This window comes from Mixophyes fleayi, chromosome 8, assembly GCF_038048845.1.
Source record: "Mixophyes fleayi isolate aMixFle1 chromosome 8, aMixFle1.hap1, whole genome shotgun sequence".
NCBI classification, from domain to species: domain Eukaryota; kingdom Metazoa; phylum Chordata; class Amphibia; order Anura; family Limnodynastidae; genus Mixophyes; species Mixophyes fleayi.
The window spans coordinates 93,037,336-93,059,835 of record NC_134409.1 but is presented as its reverse complement, the minus strand read 5'-3'; the positions used below and the strand labels follow the sequence as shown (position 1 = coordinate 93,059,835).

General features: G+C 41.5%; 1 protein-coding gene across 1 annotated transcript in view; it reads left to right on the top strand.

Moving 5' to 3' along the window:
* The first annotated feature begins 1,852 nt into the window (after positions 1 to 1,852).
* The window catches only part of GUCY2C (guanylate cyclase 2C), a 174,681-nt gene continuing 154,033 nt past the window's right edge, over positions 1,853 to 22,500 (top strand). The window contains exons 1-4 of the mRNA XM_075182882.1: positions 1,853 to 2,134; positions 17,207 to 17,319; positions 17,403 to 17,470; positions 22,024 to 22,236. Of these exons, the coding sequence (XP_075038983.1) occupies positions 1,936 to 2,134; positions 17,207 to 17,319; positions 17,403 to 17,470; positions 22,024 to 22,236 (593 nt within the window). The 5' untranslated portion in view covers positions 1,853 to 1,935. The remainder of the gene's footprint in view (positions 2,135 to 17,206; positions 17,320 to 17,402; positions 17,471 to 22,023; positions 22,237 to 22,500) is intronic.

Genomic DNA, 22,500 nt, shown 5'->3' with positions numbered 1-22,500 from the left:
GGGAAGGGATTGGAAAGAGACCAAGCACAGTTTAAAATCATAGCCACACCCTTTCTGCTGATCATGCTGACTGGAAGTCCCTCTAGAAAATAGAGATGAGCGGGTCCGGAATTACTAAATCATAACCCCCCGAACGGTGCCGATCCGAGCCTGGATCCGAGCACTGTTCGGGGGTTCCTGCCGATCACGAACCTCAGAACGAGGCAAAACCTCCTCATCATGCCGTCGGATCTCGCGAGATCCGACGGCGTGATGACGAGGTTTTATTTATCCCGAGTGTGAATGACAGGGGGGTGAGAACTAGGAGGGAGGAGACAAAAGCCAGCCATTGCCCGAAGCTGACAGATCAGTGCACACCGGTACAGAAGCTGCCGCAGTGAAAGTGACAGTCTCCTATGGGCACATGGGAAAGAAGGAGTCTGCTCTGAACGCCTGCACACTGGATACTGAAGAACAACTGGCTGCTCCTGATCACCGTAGTGGCAGTGGTTTTAGGTCATTCCTCGTATTATCCAATCTCTGCCTATGTAAAGCATCCATATTATGTGCAGAATTCTACCCTATCTATCTATGTAGCGTTGACACTACCATCCTTAGTGTGCTCATTTCTAACTGCAGAAATCTGGTATTTGTATTCCTGCCTAGTACCATTTCTGCAGCCTAAACTGAGCAGTAAGCAGTACATTATATGTAATTGGGGTGGGGGATTAGGGGGTTATTAATTGCAATAATTGTTTTTTGTTTTAATTGCTGGGTGGATGGTGACAATTTGCTAACAAATATGAGATAAATAAACATCATAAATATCCTATTCTTATACAGTGTCTTAGGAGACTTGTGTCTATTCACCTAGTTTATTTGTAAAACGTGTTGAAGGAGCTGTGAAATGTGCGTTACCTAGGAGACTGCAAGCAAGGCACTGATCCTGCCGTATAAGTCCAGTGGTACTGCTGTTTAAGTCCACTGATCCTGCCACGTGTTGGGCCACGTGTTTGTGCCTCCCACTTGTGTCACTTAGCTTAGTCATCCAGCTACCTCGGTGCAACCTTTTGGCCTAAAAACAATATTGTGAGGTGTGAGGTGTTCAGAATAGACTGGAAATGAGTGGAAATGAATGTTATTGAGGTTAATAATAGTGTAGGAGTAAAAAAAACAAAAAACTGGTTTTTAGCACTTTTTATGCTCTTTTTAAAAAAAAATCAGAATCCAAAACCCGAAATCAGAACCAAAGCCTTTCGTGGGGTGTTTTGGCAAAACAAATCAGAACCCAAAACCTCAAGCTAATCAGAACCCAAAACCCAAAACCCAAAACACCAAAAGTGGCCGGTGCACACCCCTACTAGAAATCCAGCATTTACCCCTACTGGGGGATATTGGAATCGTGTATTAGAGTAGATGACCATTGTATAACCCTAGTGCCATTGTATTACTCTAGTTTAGGAAAAAAAAATACTTCTCCCTAAATAGAAAATTTACTTCATCTTTTGAGTTTGGAACTGAGCATTATGAGATTGATCTTGCTGCATTTATGTTGGTTCACTAATTACATTCATATTTAATTTACAATTTAACTAAAAATATACATTCACTTCATACTACACAATATAAATGCTGGTCTTAGCACATGTAGCAGAGAACCTAGTAAGTTCTTTATTATTATTTTATTCTTTGGCACAGTAATTTAAAGTAACACCTTTATTGGCATGTGCAGCTTTCTGCCAAAGTTTAATGGTTTTGACCTTTCTCTGTACAAATATACAAGTCTATACAGAAGCAACCTTTGTGTTATCTTTAACTGTTAATAGGTGACCAGACAACTTTGAGATGGGAGTAGAAGGAAGTGACAGATGATCAATGTAATCCTAGCAGTTCCTGTTATTTCCAAAGCATCTCTGACATCCTCACAAATTTTTCCTAGAACATGGTTGTGGTAAGATGGTGAAGCCAAAGATATGTTTGTTCATGCATATTTTTTTATGGCTACCAAACCAAGCGATTTCAATGTGTGAAAATGGCAACTACACTCTTCATGTGATTATGCTGAATGACACATCAACAGAATGGAAACTAGAATCTATTAAAAAAGCTGTAGCCTTCGGGCTGTCGGTACTCCAGGATGACCTAGAAAAGCCAGGTATGATATGTTCCTTAAATTATATTGCCTTATGTATTGCTTGTATGTAATGAGTGTTTAGTGTCATGATGCAAAATAATTGCAATGTTGAGTATGGGAGACATGCATTGTTACCACTTTTTATGTGCAACATCCAAAAAATGGAGGAACCTATAAAGTAAGATAAGATGTAGCAATATAACGAACTAATTTATGTGCCTAAACATTCTCCTACCTGGGGGTATATTTACTAAACTGCGGGTTTGAAAATGTGAAGATGTTGCCTATTGCAACCAATCAGATTTTAACTGTCATTTTGTCGAATGTACTAAATAAATGATAACTAGAATCTGATTGGTTGCTATAGGCAGCATCTCCACTTTTTAATACCCTCAGGTTGGTAAATATACCTTGTTACACAAACTAACAAACATCTGTATTACTGTGATGTACACTTTTAAACATAAAACTTGGCACTTTGATCATTTAGACCTATTAAAAATGTAATCCACAAATGTATATAGCAGCAGAGAAAAAGCTTTTTTAAAATAAATTATCCATATGTTGCTACCCCCCAAGACATACTTTTGTTTGCTCTATTATAGGTCAATCCCTGAATACACTGGGCATATATACTTTGGCAATAAACTTTATTCACAATGTTTGAAAATGGATCCAATTGTAAATTCTCACCACTGATATGCACAAATCTCTGTATAATGTCACAAAAAACGTTTCCAAAGCTTTTTCAAAACCTTTTTCTCAGTTACAAATACAGAGCAAGAAATAATAAATAATAATTATATTTTCATGTATATACCAAGCTAGACCAAAGTAAACCCGGGAGCAATTGCTGTCTTCCGAAGTAACATAATTCATTGATTGGAGATCATCTGTGTTCAATGAATGTGTTGAAATAGATTTGAAAATAAATAAAGCTGTCTGTGAGAAGTCCTAGGGGTGCATTACTAAACTGCGGGTTTGAAAAAGTGAAGATGTTGCCTAGAGCTATCAATCAGATTCTAGTTATCATTTATTTAGTACATTCTAAAAAATTACAGCTAGAATCTGATTGGTTGATATAGGCAACATCACCAATATTTCAGTTTAGTAAATATACCCTTTACAGTTTATTAATGCATTTCCAACAAGAACATTGGCACATATCAAGGATTATCAAGGTTTTGAGCATTAACGAACATTCAAAGCAAATCAAAAAAATTTAATTGAAAAGCAATAATAAAGGGAAGGATATAATTAGATTTTATAAACTTTTAATAGCCCCTGAAGCACCATCAAATCCATCATAAATGAATTAAAATGAATTAAAATGAATGAATTAAAAATTATGGCACAAGTGTAAATTTGTGTAGAGTAGTATGTCCTCCAGATGAGCACATCCATATAGGAAAGCAAATAATGAACTTGCAGGCTTCCATGACAGAGAAGAAAACTCAGATGAAACGTTAGGTAGAATGTGCCAGAAAGCATATGTGGGACTCTCATACTGAGCGAAGGAGGATTCAAGGGTCTGATGAGAGCAATAGTGATATTTTTTGGTCTCAATAACAGGTTACTATGTTTAGCACATGCCTAAAACTGCGCAATCCCTACTGTAAAGCATGATAGTGGAAGCATAATGTTATGGGAATACTTATTTGTTCAGCACCTAGATAACTTGATAAAACAGAGGGTAACATGAATGGAGCAAGTTATTAACAAATGTTGGAAGAACGTGGGAACACTCCTTCCCCGCCTCGTTCACTCCAGTGATCGTAGGCTGTAGCAAGTTTCTTTTGCATATGTAGATGCAGTGAGCATTTAATTATGGCATGTTCTTGGCATTCGCTAAGTGATTTTGCGTGCGGTACACACAAAATCGGCAGATACGTGCCTTGATGAGAATCTGCCCAATTAGTGTTTTTCGGATTTTACAGATTATTTTGTGTTGTTGATTTGTAAAAACTCACAAGTAAATCTATTTGGATTCTATGATGTAAGAAATAAAATCTGAAAAATGCCAAAGGGGTGAAAATCTTGTATAGCCTTTGCATACCTCTCAGAATCTGGCAAACTGGCACATTATTTCAAGACTTGCTATTGAGTTTTGAAGACACAGTGAGATAAGACTACATTACATACAGGCAATAGAAATCTATAAAAATCAACCTGACAGATTGTGCCTGTGTTTTTGACACTGAAGACTTGTTGCTAACACAATTAAACAAGCATTTCCTAGTGCATGGCATAGTTCAACATTATTAGCTATAAATCATAATACAAGTATTTGTAAAATATAGTCTTAAAAAACCTCCTAAACTTTATTTTCATGTCTGCACTTATTAGGCCTGATTTATTAAGGAAAGTAAAGCAAAAAAATTATTAACTTTGCACCTTGGCAAAACCATGTTGCATTGGAGGGGGAGCTAAATTTAAAATGTGGTAACAGATTTATAGTTGGGTTATGGCATGTCCTAGGTCAACTTTAAATTTGAGTGTACAAATAAAGCTAGCAAGTATTTGTGTGCTACCTGAAAAAACAGCCAGTATTTAACTTATGTGCGAAATAAAACTAATTTGCACCCCTTTCATTGTAACATGGTTTTGTCCAGGAGAAAACTTACTAATTTTTTTGATGTGGTGGGTTGGCGCTCAGGGGTCAGGATGTGATTTCAGACTGCTGCCTAAACCCTAATCCCGAGGGTTGCCCTCCCTCCTTTATATATAGACAAAATATAGAATAGTAGCGGGGTGGCGCTGCCTATGTACCTCTATACCCTTCATTAATTCCTTACTCCATGTACACTGATAATCAATATATCATTGCTGCACTATGTTTCCAAGGGGTGTAATAGAATAATATATGGATAATACAGCAACTGTTACTGTGTACTCAGTTCAAACAACACCTTGCAAATGTGGATCTATATTGAAGTATAAGTGTCTTACAATTTTGATGTATATACTTTCTTTCCTCAGTATGTCCAATGATTTGTCAAGGATTGTTCTTAGTCTTTCATTTTCCTTGGTCCCCGGTACATGCAAACATTACAGAAGATACAGGAAAATATAGTGAAGTACCATCAATATAGTTTAATTCAACATACAGTGATTCAATTACATAATTGCTTAAAATCACCAGCTTCAACAATGTGTTTCTCCAATACTCAGCTCCTCTTCTGGACACCAGGACCCAGCCTCACACACTCTGCTTCTCAGCGCTGGAAGTTATGATGTAATTGGTCTCTGTCAGCTGCGTCCTTCAGCTACGGGGGCCTGTAGGAGTCAATTAAAGTGTTAGCTTAGTCAATAACCCTACGCGTTGGGTCGAATTGCGACTGCCTCAGGGGATGATGGGGTGGGTCTCCTTCGCCCTTATATAGATGTCGTCCAGAATGGTGTTAATAAAGCCAATCGTGCACTTCTTACATAATGTCTCAACATTTCTTTGATAGTATACATTCATTACCTTTCAGAGCCCATGTATTATTATTCTTTAACAGCTTATCAACTCAACATATATTGTAGCTTTATATTGCCTACCCATCTCTTACTTCAGTATATGGGCACACAACTTTGATCTTTGTCAGGAGCCGTCCCGCTGTCTCCCCGGGACGGCCGCCTGTATCTGTGCCCAGCACGTCTGGTTGCCTAGCAACCAGAGGCGGAAGTTCCGGCCGATCGGCGCGACCTTCTGCGCATGTGTGTCTCATTGCTAGGCAACAGGACACTACTCATAAATCTCGGCGGCAGCCAGGAATAGCGCTGCCGCCCACAAAGTATCCTATTGGCCCCTAATACTTTAAAAGTGCCAGCCGTAGATACCCTCTACCGAGAGTTTGCTCTTATTTGGGCTAAGACCAAGACAGCTCTACTCAAGGCCACACAGCATCACAAGATGTTTGCAGACCGTCTACCAACTTTTATTCAGTCACCTGCTCTCCCTCAGCCAATCAGAGTACTGCTATAGCTCAGCTGACTGCAGCTTACAATCAGGGGATAGCAGTCTCCACTCCAGGGCTCCCTCCAAAACCAGTTCCTGGGTGGTGCCATCTTGGATCTAGTCACCTGATCCATCTCAGCCAGTCTGAGTACTGCTTTAGCTCAGCTGGCCGCAGTCTTCAATCAGGTACAACAGATAGTATAAAAGGACTTCCTGGGGGCCTTATCTGTTGCTAGTGCAAGGTTGATTCCTTAGGCACCATTTTTCTGTCATTCCTGCTCAGACAGTGCAGTCTGCATTTCGGTCCAGCAATCCGGTACCAGGTTGGTCCAACATTCTGGTTCCTGCCTGGTCTCCTTTGCTAGTCTGATCACCATATGTACCAGTCCTTTCACTTCCGTGTAAAGGAACATAATCAGGCCACCCAGCTTTGTGCATGTAGCCACCAGCTTAGCTCCAGAAACACAACCCAGTCTGGATACCAACAGATCCTCAGGCGTGACAAAAACACAATATAGAGAGCACATACAATATATACAAAAGGCAAAGCATTCTAGCGATTGCTTTACAAAAAGCTACTACAACATAATAAAATATAATATACTCTGACCAGAGGATAACTAAAAATAACAGTATGTGATCTTAGAGATTTATATATCAAATATAAGACAGATTTATAACTGGTCTTACATTACTTATAATGTAAAATAGCTGTTCTTATACAGTTTTTATAAAATATTCAACTTCCAAATGTAACAATTGGAAATCAGTTAAACATATAGAGAATTTTGGCCCATATGCAGAACTAAGGATATTTCAAGATGCAGTCATCTCCACAGCAACAGCATATGCGCCACCTTTACGCAAGAGCAAAAAAAAATCTTAATTCCGCATATATACCAGTTTCCGGCAGGCCAGCCACAGAGGAACATAAATATGCATCTAGCCTCAATTAGCCTCATGGCTTATATAATCTCACATTAACCACTCCCCCGCCAACTCTCATTGGTTAATTTAAAACTGCCACAAAAACGTAACCCTCGCAGGTACATGTTCAAAGTATGTGAGCCAAAATGCATTCTTTTAAGTGCGTTCGGCTCAAATGCCTCTTGTTATACTCTCCTTACTATTACCAAGTACACTATTATTAACCCTTTTACATGGACACTAGGGATTTATGTTGTACTTGCACATGCCCATTTCTAGCTTATTATGTTATAAACCACTACACATATGATGAATTGCATAAAACACACATCTCATATATAAAATCTTTATTAAGCAATAATATGTATTTATAATATTCTCAAACTACAGTAGTACAGTTCCTACAATGATTATAGTGTGCCTTGTTTTTTAACTACACTCATATTACAGTATGGCACAAACATAACAAATATGTGTATGTGATAATGCTTACATTTATTCTCTTTCTTAAACCTGTTCCTCTTGTATACAAAGCAAAAAACAGAAGTGCCGCACATAGTGTATTACAACTTAATACAAATAAACTTCATACCACAGATTCATTCTTCCATGCACAACCTCTCCTCAGGTATAACCATATCTCTTACCAACTAATAAATAAAGACACCGACAACTTCAGCTTTGGCGAAATAGGTCACAGTTTATTAAAATTAATAAACCTGGTGGGGGCGAGAGCACTTGCCTTCAGCTAACTAATAAAAGCTAAACCAAACAGTGTACGACCATCCGGCCTACCACTGGTACCGGGACCTAGTCCCTTACAATTGGCCGGTGCTAAATATGGCGTAATAGTGACCACATCACTTCAGGGCTCACAAATGAATTGCCGTACAATGCAGAACACCGGGTCCCCATACCGGGTAACCACAAACCAATGTGCTTCGAAGTATGTGGTGGCATTAGGCAATCAGCGATAGCACCGTACTGCCAACTGCAAGGGCTCTCCCGCCGAGCTGATGTCCTTTAACGGACAGCCAGCCCGCCACCAAGTGACCTAACAACCACGCCCAAAGACAACCCAATCTGCTCTATAAACAAACTTTTCACCTCATCTGACAGATGCACCCCGTCCTGCCTATATAAATGAACTTTTGCAGCTGTGATCCAGGGATGCGGAATAACTACCCCCCCCCCCAAGGGACTGCAACGTCTTGCTCGCCAATCTATTGGCTTTTGAAAGCAGCATTTTCATAATGGCCATTGATATGGGGGACCTCCACCTAAGCCTAGGTATGATGTTGGACCAGCATATACGCACTTGCGGCCAGTAAGCCTGAATAGCACGCAGATCTTCCCTTATTGCTATCAACAGATCCAGGGACTTCCCCTTACCCAAATCATTACCCCCTAAATGTAACACTAAAATGTCTGGTCTTCCTTCACTGCACTCCAATTTCTTTAACAAAGGGATAAGAGCACTCCACTGCATACCCCTATTCCCAAACCATTTTATTAGAAATTAATCAGGTATCTCTGAACCTCTTACCTCCCTATCATGTCTGTATGCCCAGTACACGTAGGAATGACCTACCAACCATATCTGCCTCCTTCGATCCGCTACACCTGCAAACAAGATATGAATTATTACTGGATCGCACACAATGATCAAACCTGCTCCATTACCAACAACTTCAAACTCCTTCACCCGTCACATTTCCCTTTCCTCAGGGAAAAATTCCTACCATCCATTCATCAGCCCCACTCCGGGGTAATGTTTACCAGAACCGGCATTGATACAGTCAGTACCAATGCATCATTTAACACTGCATTGTGGAGAACAACGTCCATAAAGCAAAATTAACAATATCACAACAAACATTTGCAGTAATAATATAGGACTGAAATTAATAGTAAGGTGATAAGCGCGGGGGGGAGGGGAGAAACGTTGCCCCAGGTGAAGGTAAAAACCCATCAACTTCATGGAGGCACGCCACTAATCAGGCCTTGATCCAGAGAAGATGGGAAAAATCCCTCCACGCCCCCGCTGAAAGGGACGAGCAGCAAAGCCCTGGGCTAATACACGATGGAGGGGCATACTAGCTTAGCTCAGGTCTAATATATTTCTTATAAGCATTGGACTTCCATCTACCCATAGACTTAATTACAGATATGGACGATCCTCTCTCAGCTGCTGCAGTAGCTGCCCCAATTCGAAATGAGTGGGTGCCATACAGCGCTAGATCCAAACCAACATGCTTAAGCGTAGCTTTAAGTACGGCATTGAACTGAAACTTCGTCAATGGAGCCCCATCCATAGGTATCAACCATGGCTCAGATCCACGGGGTCGGACCCCCTAAAACTTAGAGCATAGCATGACTGCACAGATACTCTGGTCCTCATGAGCCTTTATCGACATCAATGACCTCTGCCCATTTGATCGGTCTTTGATCTGAGAATCTTACAAGAGAAGACATTATGTGCAAGAAACCAATTCCCTGACTCTGAATGCTCCAAAAAAGGCAAGGGAAAAAGCAGCACTGAACAACAGAGCTTCATAATCTGAATTTGTAACATTAGCTATCGCAACTATCAACTGCTTCAATAGGCTGGCATCTATATGCCTTCGATGATCCTCAACTGATGGCTGCTCCTTTGCCCACCCTCTAATAGCCTTCGATTTTTAGAAATCCTTTTGTTACGTCATTAAACCCATATAAGCGCGCCATAAAGGAGATACCCGCCAGTGTGGAGGACATGGCCGCCTTCGATACACCCTCCTTGAAACGCTCCCAAATAAAAGCGACCATGTCCTCTTTCTGACCTCCATCTTGTTGACCCTTTGATTCCAGAAAGCTAAGCCACTGCTGCCAGGCTACGTGATACGCTCTCCTAGTAGAGGGGGCCAACGATCTTTCAGCTAGATCTTGCAAGCCTGTTTGACAATCTGCCAGATAGATGGGGGACACGGGGAGCCAGTGAGCTGGGCCTGATGAGCCAAAATTCTAAACCTAGACCATTGAAAGTGCGATAAGGCATCAGCTACATTGTTATCTACTCCCGGGACATGCCTAGCACTAAATGTAATGTCCTTTTCCAGGCAACGCAGAACCAAATGTCTTAGCAAAGCTTTAGCAGGTGGAGATGAAGAACTAATAATGCACTGCACAACCCCCCAGGTTATCACACCAGAAAATGACTTGTTTGCCTACCAACTTATCTGACCACAACTTCAGCGCAACCACTATAGGAAAAAGCTCCAAAACTAGCAAGTTTTGAACTATACCCCTAAGCCGCCATGAATCAGGCCACAACGCCGCACACCACTCGCCGTCAAAGTACGCTCCAAAGCCCACCGAGCCAGCTGCATCAGTGTGTAGATTCAGCTGCTCGTTAGATGTGATGGGACTGGGCCAGATACGAATACCATTAAATTTAACCAAAAACAACAACCAAATGCGCAAATCCTCCCTGATTTCTTGTGTAAGTGTCACCCAAGCATGAGGGCGAGTGAACCCGATGATTGCCATTTGCAGCTTCCTGCAGAAGACCTTCCCCATAGGTATTATCCTGCATGCAAAGTTAAGAGACCCTAGGAGAGACTGTATGCTCCGCAGCTTTAGGGATCGAGACTGCAAGGCCCTTTGAATTGAAGCCACCAACTTGGTAACTTTTTCCGATGGCAACCTACAACATCCCCTAACCGTGTAAATTTCTATGCCTAGAAAAGACAGGCAGGTCATAGGTCCTTCTGTTTTATCCTGCGCTACTGGAACTCCTAAAACTGAGAACAAGTACTGCGCATCGCGCAATACACTTACGCAAACTGGGGAATTGGCCGGCCCTATGAAAAGGAAATCATCCAGGTAGTGAGCGATACCAGGATGACCAGATCCTACGTGCACGCACCAGTGAAGAAAGGAACTAAACTTCTCAAAATAAGCACAGGAAATAGAGCACCCCATTGGGAGGCATAAGTCAACATAAATACCCTCCGGGAGCTTGAAGCCCATATAACGGAAAGACTCTGGATGCAGAGGCAACAACCTAAAAGCCGATTCTATGTTCAGCGTCGCTAATGACGCCCCTTTCCCAAATGATCTAACCAACTCCAATGCCTCCTCAAACAACTGATACATCACTGAGCTGTCCTCCGGATCTATAGCATCATTAACTGAACCTTCCTGAGGGTGCGACAGGTGCTGTATCAATCGATACTTCCCTGCTTGTTTCTTTGGGACCACGCCTACTGGTGTTAAAGCTAGGTCCGCTATTGGGGAAATTGCAAATGGACCTGCCAATGCGACCTAAAGCCACCTCTTTTAAAACCTTTGCCGACAGAATCTCGGGAAAAGTATATGCAGATCTTAAATTCTTTGTAGCCTGGGTGCACACAGCACCCTTGTTAGGTAAACGAAACCCTCTAAATAAAAACTCCGCTAGCTGCTTGTCCGGGTGGAGGCGTAGCCATCTAGCTAATGCCTGCACACTCACAGGTGAGTGTGCCTTATTGTTTAGCACCTGATGACGGCCCTCCTCTGCCTGCCCCGTCTTTAATTCTTGCGCAATCCCGCGCAGGGTGGGCCCCGCTGCATAGGGTGCAAATGTGCTTGTATTTACAAGCGACACCCCTTGAGCATGTACCGCTATTGAACGCAAAGCATTTGTTGCGGGCTGGAAAGGAGGCACCATGCCTCCCGGGCCCTGGAAACCTGTGTACCGCGTTACCCCTTAACTCTGAAACTGAACGACGAACCATATCCATCCACGTTTCCACATCTTTAGTACCAAATGGGATGTCTCACCTTCCACTTAACCTCTCCCTAAACACCTGATTATATTCCCTCCAAATGAACGGGGCGTCCGACTCGTACATTACCGTTATCATATGTAGATAACGCAGTATATCTCGCATGGCATCCGGTCTGGTTTCCAGATATACCGCAGAAAATGAGCAGAAACCAGAGATCCACTTCGTAAACGTTTTATAGGCCTCCTCACCTATCCCTCCCTTACCTGCCGCCTTCTCTAATTCTTTTTTAGCGCGTCCCGTAATTGTAAAGATGTCAACATAAAAACCTTTGTTTATTCGATCCCTCACGCATGGTCTGATTCCACAAGTAAGACCTGTGTTTGCGCAACGCACCTTGTCACTGCCATCCCTTCCTTCTTCATTAGGGGTTCTGCCAATTCTGAACTCCTAACACTTTTCGGCCCACCAAAATGCTGCTGCAACACTTTCATGAGCTTGCGCGGCCGTGCCTCTGTGTCAGATTCGTTGCTACCCGAGGATGACATAGGAGAACTACATGCATAATCTGTAGGAGTTAAACCTGAATCCTCTGTAGCATTGCAGTGTCACCCCGTCCCACCGACTCTCCTTGACTTCCGGCAGGCTCGCCCTCGCCTCCTGGCATATTCTGCAATACTGAATGACAAGACATAGCAACAGTGGGACTGCTCCTAAGCAAATTCACACCCTAACCCACCACATCATTGCGACTTGTGCCTGGAGCATGAAACAGCGCTAAGTTGAATCCGGGCGGCATAGGGGACCGGCCAGCCGGCTCTTGTGGTTGAAAGATTGTAGTTTGCGGCATCTGCATCTGGGCAGTGGGTATGGCAGGGCTTATCGGCCCAGAGTAGGGGGTAGGCAAGGAGATGTGGAAATTAAGAGGAGGGTAAGGAGCGGACCATTCCCCTATGGCATCACCCCTGCGCAGCGTCCCCTGATGAGACTGTGTCTGCGCTACGGGGCGAAACTCTACCTGTGTGGGATGGGGAAATGAACCTCGTAATGGTAGGTAGGCACCGGGACAAAGTACTGCCGGAGGTGGCACCTCCCATGTATGTGGCGGGACTTGATTATGAAACACATATCCAACGGGACCGAAATGTTGGAACCTTGCCCCGTTATTATGCCAACCTGCCATATGAACCTGAGGGATGGACTGGGGAGGGGGGGAACGGGCTGAAGGATAAACCACTAACATCCTGCGAAAATAACAAAGGAGACACTCCCTCTGCTTGAGTACTAGAAAAGGGGGGCTGAGTGTAAAGAGCTGCCATACCCCTAACCTGATTCTGCACATGACTGGCCTGTGTCTGTACATTTTGATTCACCCTGGGGTCAGGCATCTGGTCAGGCAAAACAAGATCCCTTGCAGCCTGACGTGACACAGCGACTGGCGGTGAGAGACACACCAAAGACATGAGAGGGGGGGCGCTGTTGGGCCTCCTGTTCTGAGGCTGCACCTGTCTCACTGCCCCTACTTCAGACTGTGCATATGAAGGGCTAACCTCTTTCCCCTGTTGCCCAAGCTCTGCAGGACTCCGTCCACTGCACCCCGGCCTTGAAGGGTTAAAACTGAGTCCCCCACCGCTGTTGGCAACAGACTGAGCACGCACAGGAGAAGGGGACCTTCTCCTTACTGTGCTCGGCCTGACACTGTCCGGAGCCCGTCTATCAATGGCCGCCGGAGCTGCGCCCCTCCCCCTTAGTAAATGGCTGCGGCGGGAAGAGCGTCTGTCCCTCTCCCTTCCCCGCCCGGCCGTACACGCTGCCGCGCGCCTCACCCCGCTGCTCCCCCACCGCGCAGGAACACTGCTAGTGCCGGGAGAAACCGCAGGTGTCTTGGCTGCTGAGGAGTTGGAGGGGACAGCGCGGGGAGGAGAACTAGAGCCCTCTGTGAATCAAGCGGGGGGCGGGGGCACTTCTCTTCGGGCGAGACATGTTTGAGTGGCAAATCAAACAAAATACAGGGCACAGAAATAGGCTAAAGCAAGGATAAAGCAAATGGGGGAATAAAATTATTGAAACTATGGAAGAAATAAACAGAAATAGGACAGCAGTAAGGATAGAAATACAGCAATAAATACAATTCCACTACCACTATAAACTTAAATTCACACCACTACATTAAGGACGGCTAAAATACAGCTAAATCACAAAATGCAGCTACTCAGCCTGACACAGCTATTCCCTGAGGATTTCTGCGATGGAAGAGACCCAGCATCCTTTGTGTGAGAATATATGGGCACACAACCTAAACACTCCCACAGGATTCTATTGGCTGGAGATCTCCAACAACTTAACAATCAACGGGTAAGTGCTATGCTTTTGAACAGGTGGATAAGTTTAAGGACGTTCAGCTTTATGTGCCTCACTTCACATAGTGATACAAAATATGTGATAAGTGATTGCATACCAAAAAACAAATTCTTAATGGCTTATCTGATGCATGAACAAGGAGAAAAGACTGCTCATCTTCAATTTTCTATGTTATGAGGATGCATCCAAGTTGGAAATTAGAACTCCAGAAAGCGTAATATAGTGCAATATGTTCTTTTTTAGATATCCGGATAGATAGAGACTTATAGGTATATGCGTATCTTATCAAACTTTCTTAGGAACATAAAATCATATCAATAATGCTTAAGGCAAACCTGGTGGAGACATATGTGGCATTGTATGCAAATGTTTGCTCTGTGTCTGGATGTAATATTGGAGTGAAGAGCCAGCAGTGAAAAGGGTAAGCACTGTCTACTACAAGTAAAAAAAGTTTTGAAAATGGGGGGAAAATAAATTGCGCCATATGCCTGATTGTAATATTTCTGATTTCTAAAATTGAATTCATTTCTTTCAATGGTATAAGGGCTACATGAGTCATCTTCTATCCCTATGACATGCAGGAAATAGCAGTGAAACTGCTATTTTATGCACACAAGGGATTTTCAAACAATGACAGATTAATAAACTGTGTCCTACGCAACAGTAATGGCCTCAGTACCCATTTGAGTACCTGACTGAAAGCTGTCTGCGACATTCCTCCAGCACAACCCACTTTAGTCAGTGGTGGCATTGCTATGTGGATGACAATCATAGACTCTAGGTCATTCTGCACAGTGTGTCCATGGTGACATGAAGTTGGAGCCGATAAGCAGTGGCGCACGCAGGGGGGGGGGGTTTGGGTCTCCAGAAACCCCTCCCCTCCGCTAACAAAGTGCTCCTACATACGGCACTGTACTATACAGGAGCCGCGGCGCTGTCAAAGAAGCGGCTGCTGTTTAGTACAGTGCTGCCGAAACAGAGCTGCTGCGCAAGCAGCTCTCTCGCTGGGGTTCTTTTTTTTTTTTGGTGGGGGGGTGGGAGGGAACCCCCCCTAACAATCCTGTGTGCTCCCCTGATAAGTGTATCAGCTCAGCATTTGGTATCCCAAAGAGAATTACATGTGACCTGTAGACATGTTCTCTGGGCCTTCATTGTTGATGCAGTTGCTGGCACTGGGGGCAACACAATCTTTAGGCCAGTTAAAGGGCCATTTAACCCATTTAACCCATTATGTGCTAAATGTCAGAAACATAAAACATGGGGAAAACGTTAAACATATAAAATACATTGTTTTTAGGATTTTTATTGGAAAACAAAATTACTAATAATAACTTTTTAATGACAAATAATGTAAAAATATATTCTTACTCCTGGAAGTGCTCCCATAAGGGATGATGGTAAGCTCAATAATCTGATTGGGGAAACAAAAAACATAACAGCCATATAAATGTGTTTATAAAAGTAATATTTCAAGTGTCAATAGCTGCAGAGCAAACATACATAAAAGCATAAACCTAGCGTAACATACTTCCAATGTAATTTACTAAGCATATGCAACAACACACAACATTCATTAAGAGAAATGCATACACAAATCTTTGTAAACAAAGTAAACAATGTTTACATACCTACAAAGCAGTGCTCTGGTCTGTTAGAAAAACTGTTACAAACAAGCAAGCATTCAATGATCTAATATAGATGTGTTCAATGAATGCAGTGGTATCAGCTGTGGAGGTTCTTCAGCGATCATCCAATCATAAGCGTTCTTCATCATTATCAGCATATATTTGCATCAGCCCTTGTACAGATGCCTCCTGACAGGCATATCTGCGTATCTCTGCTGGTCTGCATCAGCCACATTTACGAGAACACACCCTTACTGTACTCAGTCTAAGTTAGAATGCCAGTACCCTGTTATACTCCTCCAATCGTAAGGGATCATGAGCGTCAGATACATAATTGCCTGCACATACACATTTACATTTGATTGCTTTTTGAGCAATTTCACTCAAACTATGCTACGTTAACTGGCATACGTCCCATTTTGCAGCAGCCCCATGGTCTCTATATATTAGAGTAGCTCATTCATAAATTCAGCCGATCTTTAATCAGGTTAGCATCCATGTCTTAGCACAGATATGACATGGAAGTCCAATCTGCAAAATAAAACATACACAGTACAGAACTATTTAGTCCCCTCTGTACAATACAGGTAACATCCTTCTGACTACTAGTCAACATACCAAGCATACAAGTGACAGATTAGAGCTTGCAATCTATATTCCTCATCTCCCAGACATACACATTAGGGTTAATTTAATCAAGCCAGTTAACCTACTATGTATGTCTTTAGAGTATGAGTGGAAAGTAGAGCATCTGGAGGAAACCCATGTAAACACAGGAAAACACACAAATGTAACACAGATAGGATTGAGGTCGGAATCACACCAATGACCCCGTACTGTGAGTCAGCAATGCTAACCATTGTGCCACCATGCTGCCCAGAGACTACTGCCAAGATGCTACTATTAAATGCCTCCTCGGTATGGCAATATCTGGCGGCCAAGAGACAGGAAGACAATGTTTCCTAGCCTAATTGTGCTTAAAATAAAAACACAATCAAATTGGCCAAGGACCTCTGCATGCTCTTGGCTGTCAGACACAGCTATTAACTAAGGGTATAGCATAGTAAGGACACACTGCCACCATTCTAGGACTGATAGCACTTAGTCTTGCCAACCATCAGCTCTAACATACCCTACCTACACATAATGGATTAAGCTTGCATCAGACATAAACTATCAATCATTTTAGCAAAGTCAATTCACTTTTCATTGATGTACAGTTCTGATGTGTTTAAATCATTAACATAAACAGTTTCCTTTTTTAAAAAGTAGGGTTAAGATTTGCATTTATCTTTTAATTATATTAACTTCAGTGGCAAAAGATATCATTTTAAACTATTTAGAATGCCTGTTTGGAACTGATATTGGGAAAAGGGAATCAATTAAGGATTTGCCTATTGAAACCTTATTAACATTAAAAGCCTTATTCTGAACTTTATACAATAACAATAACTTCAGTAATAGTAAACATTTGTCTCATCCACCTCAGATAAAAGTATATCTTTAAATGTTGACTACCAAGTGTTTACAACATTGCTCTACTTGACACCAGGATGTGTATCCAGTGGGTGTGAAGGAGTAGAGAAACTTAAGAATCTCAAAGTAAGTATGTTATGCATATAAGCATATTGTTCTACCACGTGATAATGCTCAGCCACATTACCTTTTGCTTTTTGACTTTACAGGCAACAAATTCATTGGGCTGTGCTATCCTTGGTCCAACATGTACCTATGCCACTTACCAAATGCTGTCGTAAGTATGCTGAAGAAAAATGAAGTGTATTTTGTTTCCAAACATACCCCATGCTCTTACAAGAATTTACAATTTGAATGCAAACACTTTTTACAGCCATATTTTGAAATAAGATATGTCTCATCAAAAATCCCATTCCAACGGTAGGGTCAAATATTTTGTGATTGTATTTTAACAGTGGTGCAGAGTGGCAACTCAAACAGTGGCACAACTAAGTGAAAATGATGCAGAAAGATTAGAGTAAAACTCTTGAGATTTAATTCCTCAATACACTATGCAAACCTATCAGGCAAACTTTCTTCAAAACGATTTTAACCTGTTCAATCTTGTTGGCGCAAGAGTCTGAAGGCTGAACTCTTCTGACCAACAAGTTTCATAATACGTGGCCCTGTATGTATATATCTGAATCTCCACTGGCGAGCAGATACAAGTTTGTTTATTTTATTTTAATATATAGGGTTTATAGCTACATATACCTTACATTTTCAGAGGAAATATGTGTGTATTGTCACTATCTACAGATTTTTAAAATTCCATCTACAAACCCTACTTATAACAATGAAAAACATAATAAATTAAGATGACTAAAGATGGTCATGGCAGATCAGTAGTTGTCGAGTTTCAACTGCCACGAACCAATATCATATCAAGCATGCAAAGGGAAGCAGACGTGGGGGTAAATATATCATACCCCGGTTTTTGCAACTCGCGGGAGTTCGGCGTCTTCGCAACTTAAATTTAAAGCGGCGCTGCCTTGTAAAGGGAAACTTGCCTTTACAAGGCAGTGCCGCTTTAAATTTAAGCTGCGAAGATGCCGAACTCCCGCGAGTTGCAAAAACCGGGGTATGATACATTTACCCCGTGATCTGCTCCCCTACTTGGTTATTACACCAAAGCTACAACTTTGTTTATTCACCCATTTCCCAGGCGATATCTATTTCACAAAATAGTTTTTATTCATTTTTATGTATTGTCATTTCTGATATAGACATATTTCATCCTTATGGAGCTCATTATTTTCTATCCCTAGTTGGCACAGTAGCACTAGTAGTATTAGAATCATGATGGGCCCAGTGCCACATGCAATTACCTTAAATGCAGTTTGTTACCAGCAGCAGGGGTGAGTTCCCTTTGGCTATCTATTGACTAATGAGATGGTGGGGAGGAGATTATAACTAATAGATCAGCTAAATATTACTGCGGTACAGAGCCTGATTAAGAACTCATGGCCCTGGGCAAAATATTGTTTATTATATAGCCATGCCAAAAAGTGTTCCTATTTCATGACAGTAGTTGAATGAAAGTATCCAAGATGTTAAAATTGAAGGTGCTGACATATTAGGCTTTGACTAGTGGCCTCCCTCTGGAAAACAATAATATATATATTATTGGTCTTTACAAAATATTTATCTAGAAAACTTCAACACATTTACCTGACCACTTCCTCTGGACTAAATTTCATTATATTAGATCATGAATATATATACCTATAGTTTCCAAAATGTTATTTTCAAGTAGAGATGCTTACTGACCCCCGTGTTTTGGTTTTGGATCTGGATTACCATTGGGTTTTGGTTTTGGTTTTTGCCAAAACCACCCTTGTGCATTTTGGTTTTGTTTGGTTTTGTTATGGTATTTTTTTTACAAAATTCCATTTGTTGGGCTAAAATATAATAATTAAGTATTTTTTTATACCTACATTATTATTAACCTCACTAACTCTAATTTCCAGTCATTTCCATTCAATTGTGACCATCTCACAGGTCACAATATGCTTTTCATACACTTTCAGCCAAATAGTGCAGTGATCTGTCTGGATGGTAAGCTACCACATCTAGGAAACATTGCAACAAGCGCTTCACGTGTTTCTTGGATAAGTAAGGTAAATCTACAGGTAATACATGGCAACGATCAATCGCTCCACCTGTTTCTTGGATAAGTGAGGTAATTCTACAGCTAATATATGGCAACGAGTGCTCCACCTGTTTCTTGGAAAAGTGAGGTAATTCTACAGCTAATAAATGTCAACAAGCGCTGACCCCCGCGGGATATGTGCTATTATCAGACACACACCAATCCAGGGTGCCAGACAACGCACCAAAAAGAGCTATTGAAATTCAAAGTAAAAAGCCAGTTGGGTGTCTAACTGTATACTACAACCTACACTCCTAGTGAAAAAGAAAGCAGCCTGCAAAGACTGTATGATAAATAGAAATGCCCCAAGCCCCTTTTCTCTTTGGGGGTAGATTACACCCTACACTTATAGTGAAAGTGAAAAAAAAGCAGCCTGCAAAGACTGTACGATAAATAGAAATGCCCAAAGCAGCTTTTGTGTTTGGGTGTATATTATTCACATACACTAATAGTGAAATTGAAAAATAAGCAGCCTGCAAAGACTGTATGATAAATAAAAATGCCCAAAGCAGCTTTTGTGTTTGGGTGTATATTATTCCCATACACTAATAGTGAGCAAAGACTGTACGATAAATAAAAATACCCCAAGCCCCTTTTCTCTTTGGGGGTAGATTACACCCTACACTTATAGTGAAAGTTCCAAAAAGATGTTGTCATCATCATCTTCAGCGTCATCCTCACCCTCATCAGTGTGTACATCATCATCACAGACTATTAATTAATCTCCGCTGGAATCCGCCATTAGAGAGGTGTCAGCACTTGGATGTATTGGCCTTCCTTGTGGAAGATGTAGTTCATTTTGATGAACATCATCTTTTCCACATTTTTAGTAAGTAATCTCCTACGTCGATCACTGACAAGGTTCCTGGCTGTGCTGAATACTCTTTCTGAGTACACACTGGAGGGTGGGCAGGTTAGGTATTGCAAAGCAAGTTTGTACATGGGTTTCCAAATGGCTTGTTTTTCCTCCCAGTATGGAAAGGGACTGTGACATTTCCATATCAATTAATTCTTGAAAATAATCCTCCACCATCCTTTGCATGTTAATAGCAGGATTGGATGGAGTTATGGACGAAATCACATATTTTTTGGTAAAATCTTTCAAACCAGCCCAGATGTCAAATTGTTGTGGTCTGCCACCTGCGTCATCCCTGCTTCTGGAAAGTGCAATTGTTTCCAAGCATCAGCTGCCTGAGAAACTGAAGGAGGAGACGTCATCAAGCCAAGGCCCAGTTCAGCGGACAACTTGCTGTCCAATAGCTCCTTGCAACTGTTCAGATCTCAGTCATTTGGAAGCATAGAATCGATGTAAGTCTTAAACCTCGGATCAAGCACAGTTGCCAAAACATAGTGATCTGACTTCAAGATTTTAATAACTCTTGGATCATAGGCTTTACCAGATGATGTACAGGGATAACTACCACCAAGACTAGTGGCAGCAGCTGCTTGCTGCTCCTGCTCATCAGTGTACTGCTGTGAATTTATTTTACTAAGACCCCAAACACTTTGTAGTGCCAAATCAGAAATATACTGTGCTATATTACAATTTCAGCACTCAGCAAATACAGGTTTTTTTGACGGGGGAATAGGACACCCCAAACACTTGTAGTGCAAATTCAGAAATATATAGTGCTGGTATATTATAATTTCACACTTTGTAGTGTAAATTGGGAAAAATGCCTCCTCTATACTCCTCTCTTCCTGCTCTATTGCTGCTGTATTCCTTCCTGCGACCTAACCCTTCTCTGTCCTTTTCTCAAATGGCGCTGGATCGGTGTGGATGTGGCTATTTATTCATTCTAAAAATCGCGAGATCCAACGACGTCACAATTTCATTTTGCCTCATTTTGGAATCCGAATAGGCGATAGAGTACCGAGCCGACTCGGCTCGGTACTCGGATTACAGAAGTTGGGGCGGGTTCGGTTTCATAGAAACCGAGCCCGCCCATCTCTACTTTCAAGTAAGTTAATATTCTTTGAATGAAGCATTTGTAAAATTCATTCTTGAAGGTATATGGACTGCAAATAACCCCACCTGCTGGAAATAATTGATTTAGCAGTGTACTTAAATACATGTTAACTTCAAGCATACTTTTTGTTTAACTGTTCCTAGTGCTGCAGTAAGAATATCGTAGACAAGGTTTATGCTATCCTTCTGTACAGTCTATGAGCAAAGTTAGATTTGTGTGTGTCTCTCTGTATAGTCTAAAGACAAGTTACATTTGTGTGTCTCTCTCATGTGCCTGCCCTTCTGACATTTTCAGACCATCCAGATTGGTCACAACCCCAGTGACAATTCTAAAATACTATACACCAAAGCTGTTGTATTTTGAGAGGATTATACACATGAATATGATGGAAAGGACTGGAGAATCACTTTAGTAGGGTCTGGCAGTAGACTTTGTAACATCTTTATAGATGTTCGATGAAACATATCTTTTAACACTGGCACTGTGGAAGAGATTTTTACACTCTAATACACTCTGTTGTAAATTACTAAATGTACGTTTCTATTACAGTTTTCTAATATGCTAATAAAGTCATGTTTCTTTTTGTTTACAGAGAGCTATCATTTATGTGTAAAGATTTGGTATTTAAATAGATTTTTCTATGCTGATTTATTATGTTTTTTTTAACAGGTTGAAAGACACATTTGGTGTTCCACTAATTTCAGCTGGAAGTTTTGGTCTGTCTTGTGACTACAAAGAATTTCTGACACGTATATTAATTCCAGCCAGAAAGATAACATATTTCTTTTATGAGTTCTGGAAGTTTCATGGGCACTCAATCAAACCAGTGTGGAATTCTGTATACATATACAAAAGAGAAGGGCACACAGAATCCTGCTATTGGTAAGACAGAATATAAAAAGTCTATGTGTGAGTATGTAAGTGAGAGAGGGAGATACAAAAGGAATCAGTGACTATTTATTCTGCATATATATATATATATATATATATATATATATATATATATATACATACACACACACACACACACACTTTACCCTGTTGCCTTCACTTGTGTGGGTAGTACAATAAATAGATTCCAAGTGAGGTGGCACTCAAGCAGCTCTTAAACACCAGCCACTGTCTTGCATCTGTCACCCTGAACAA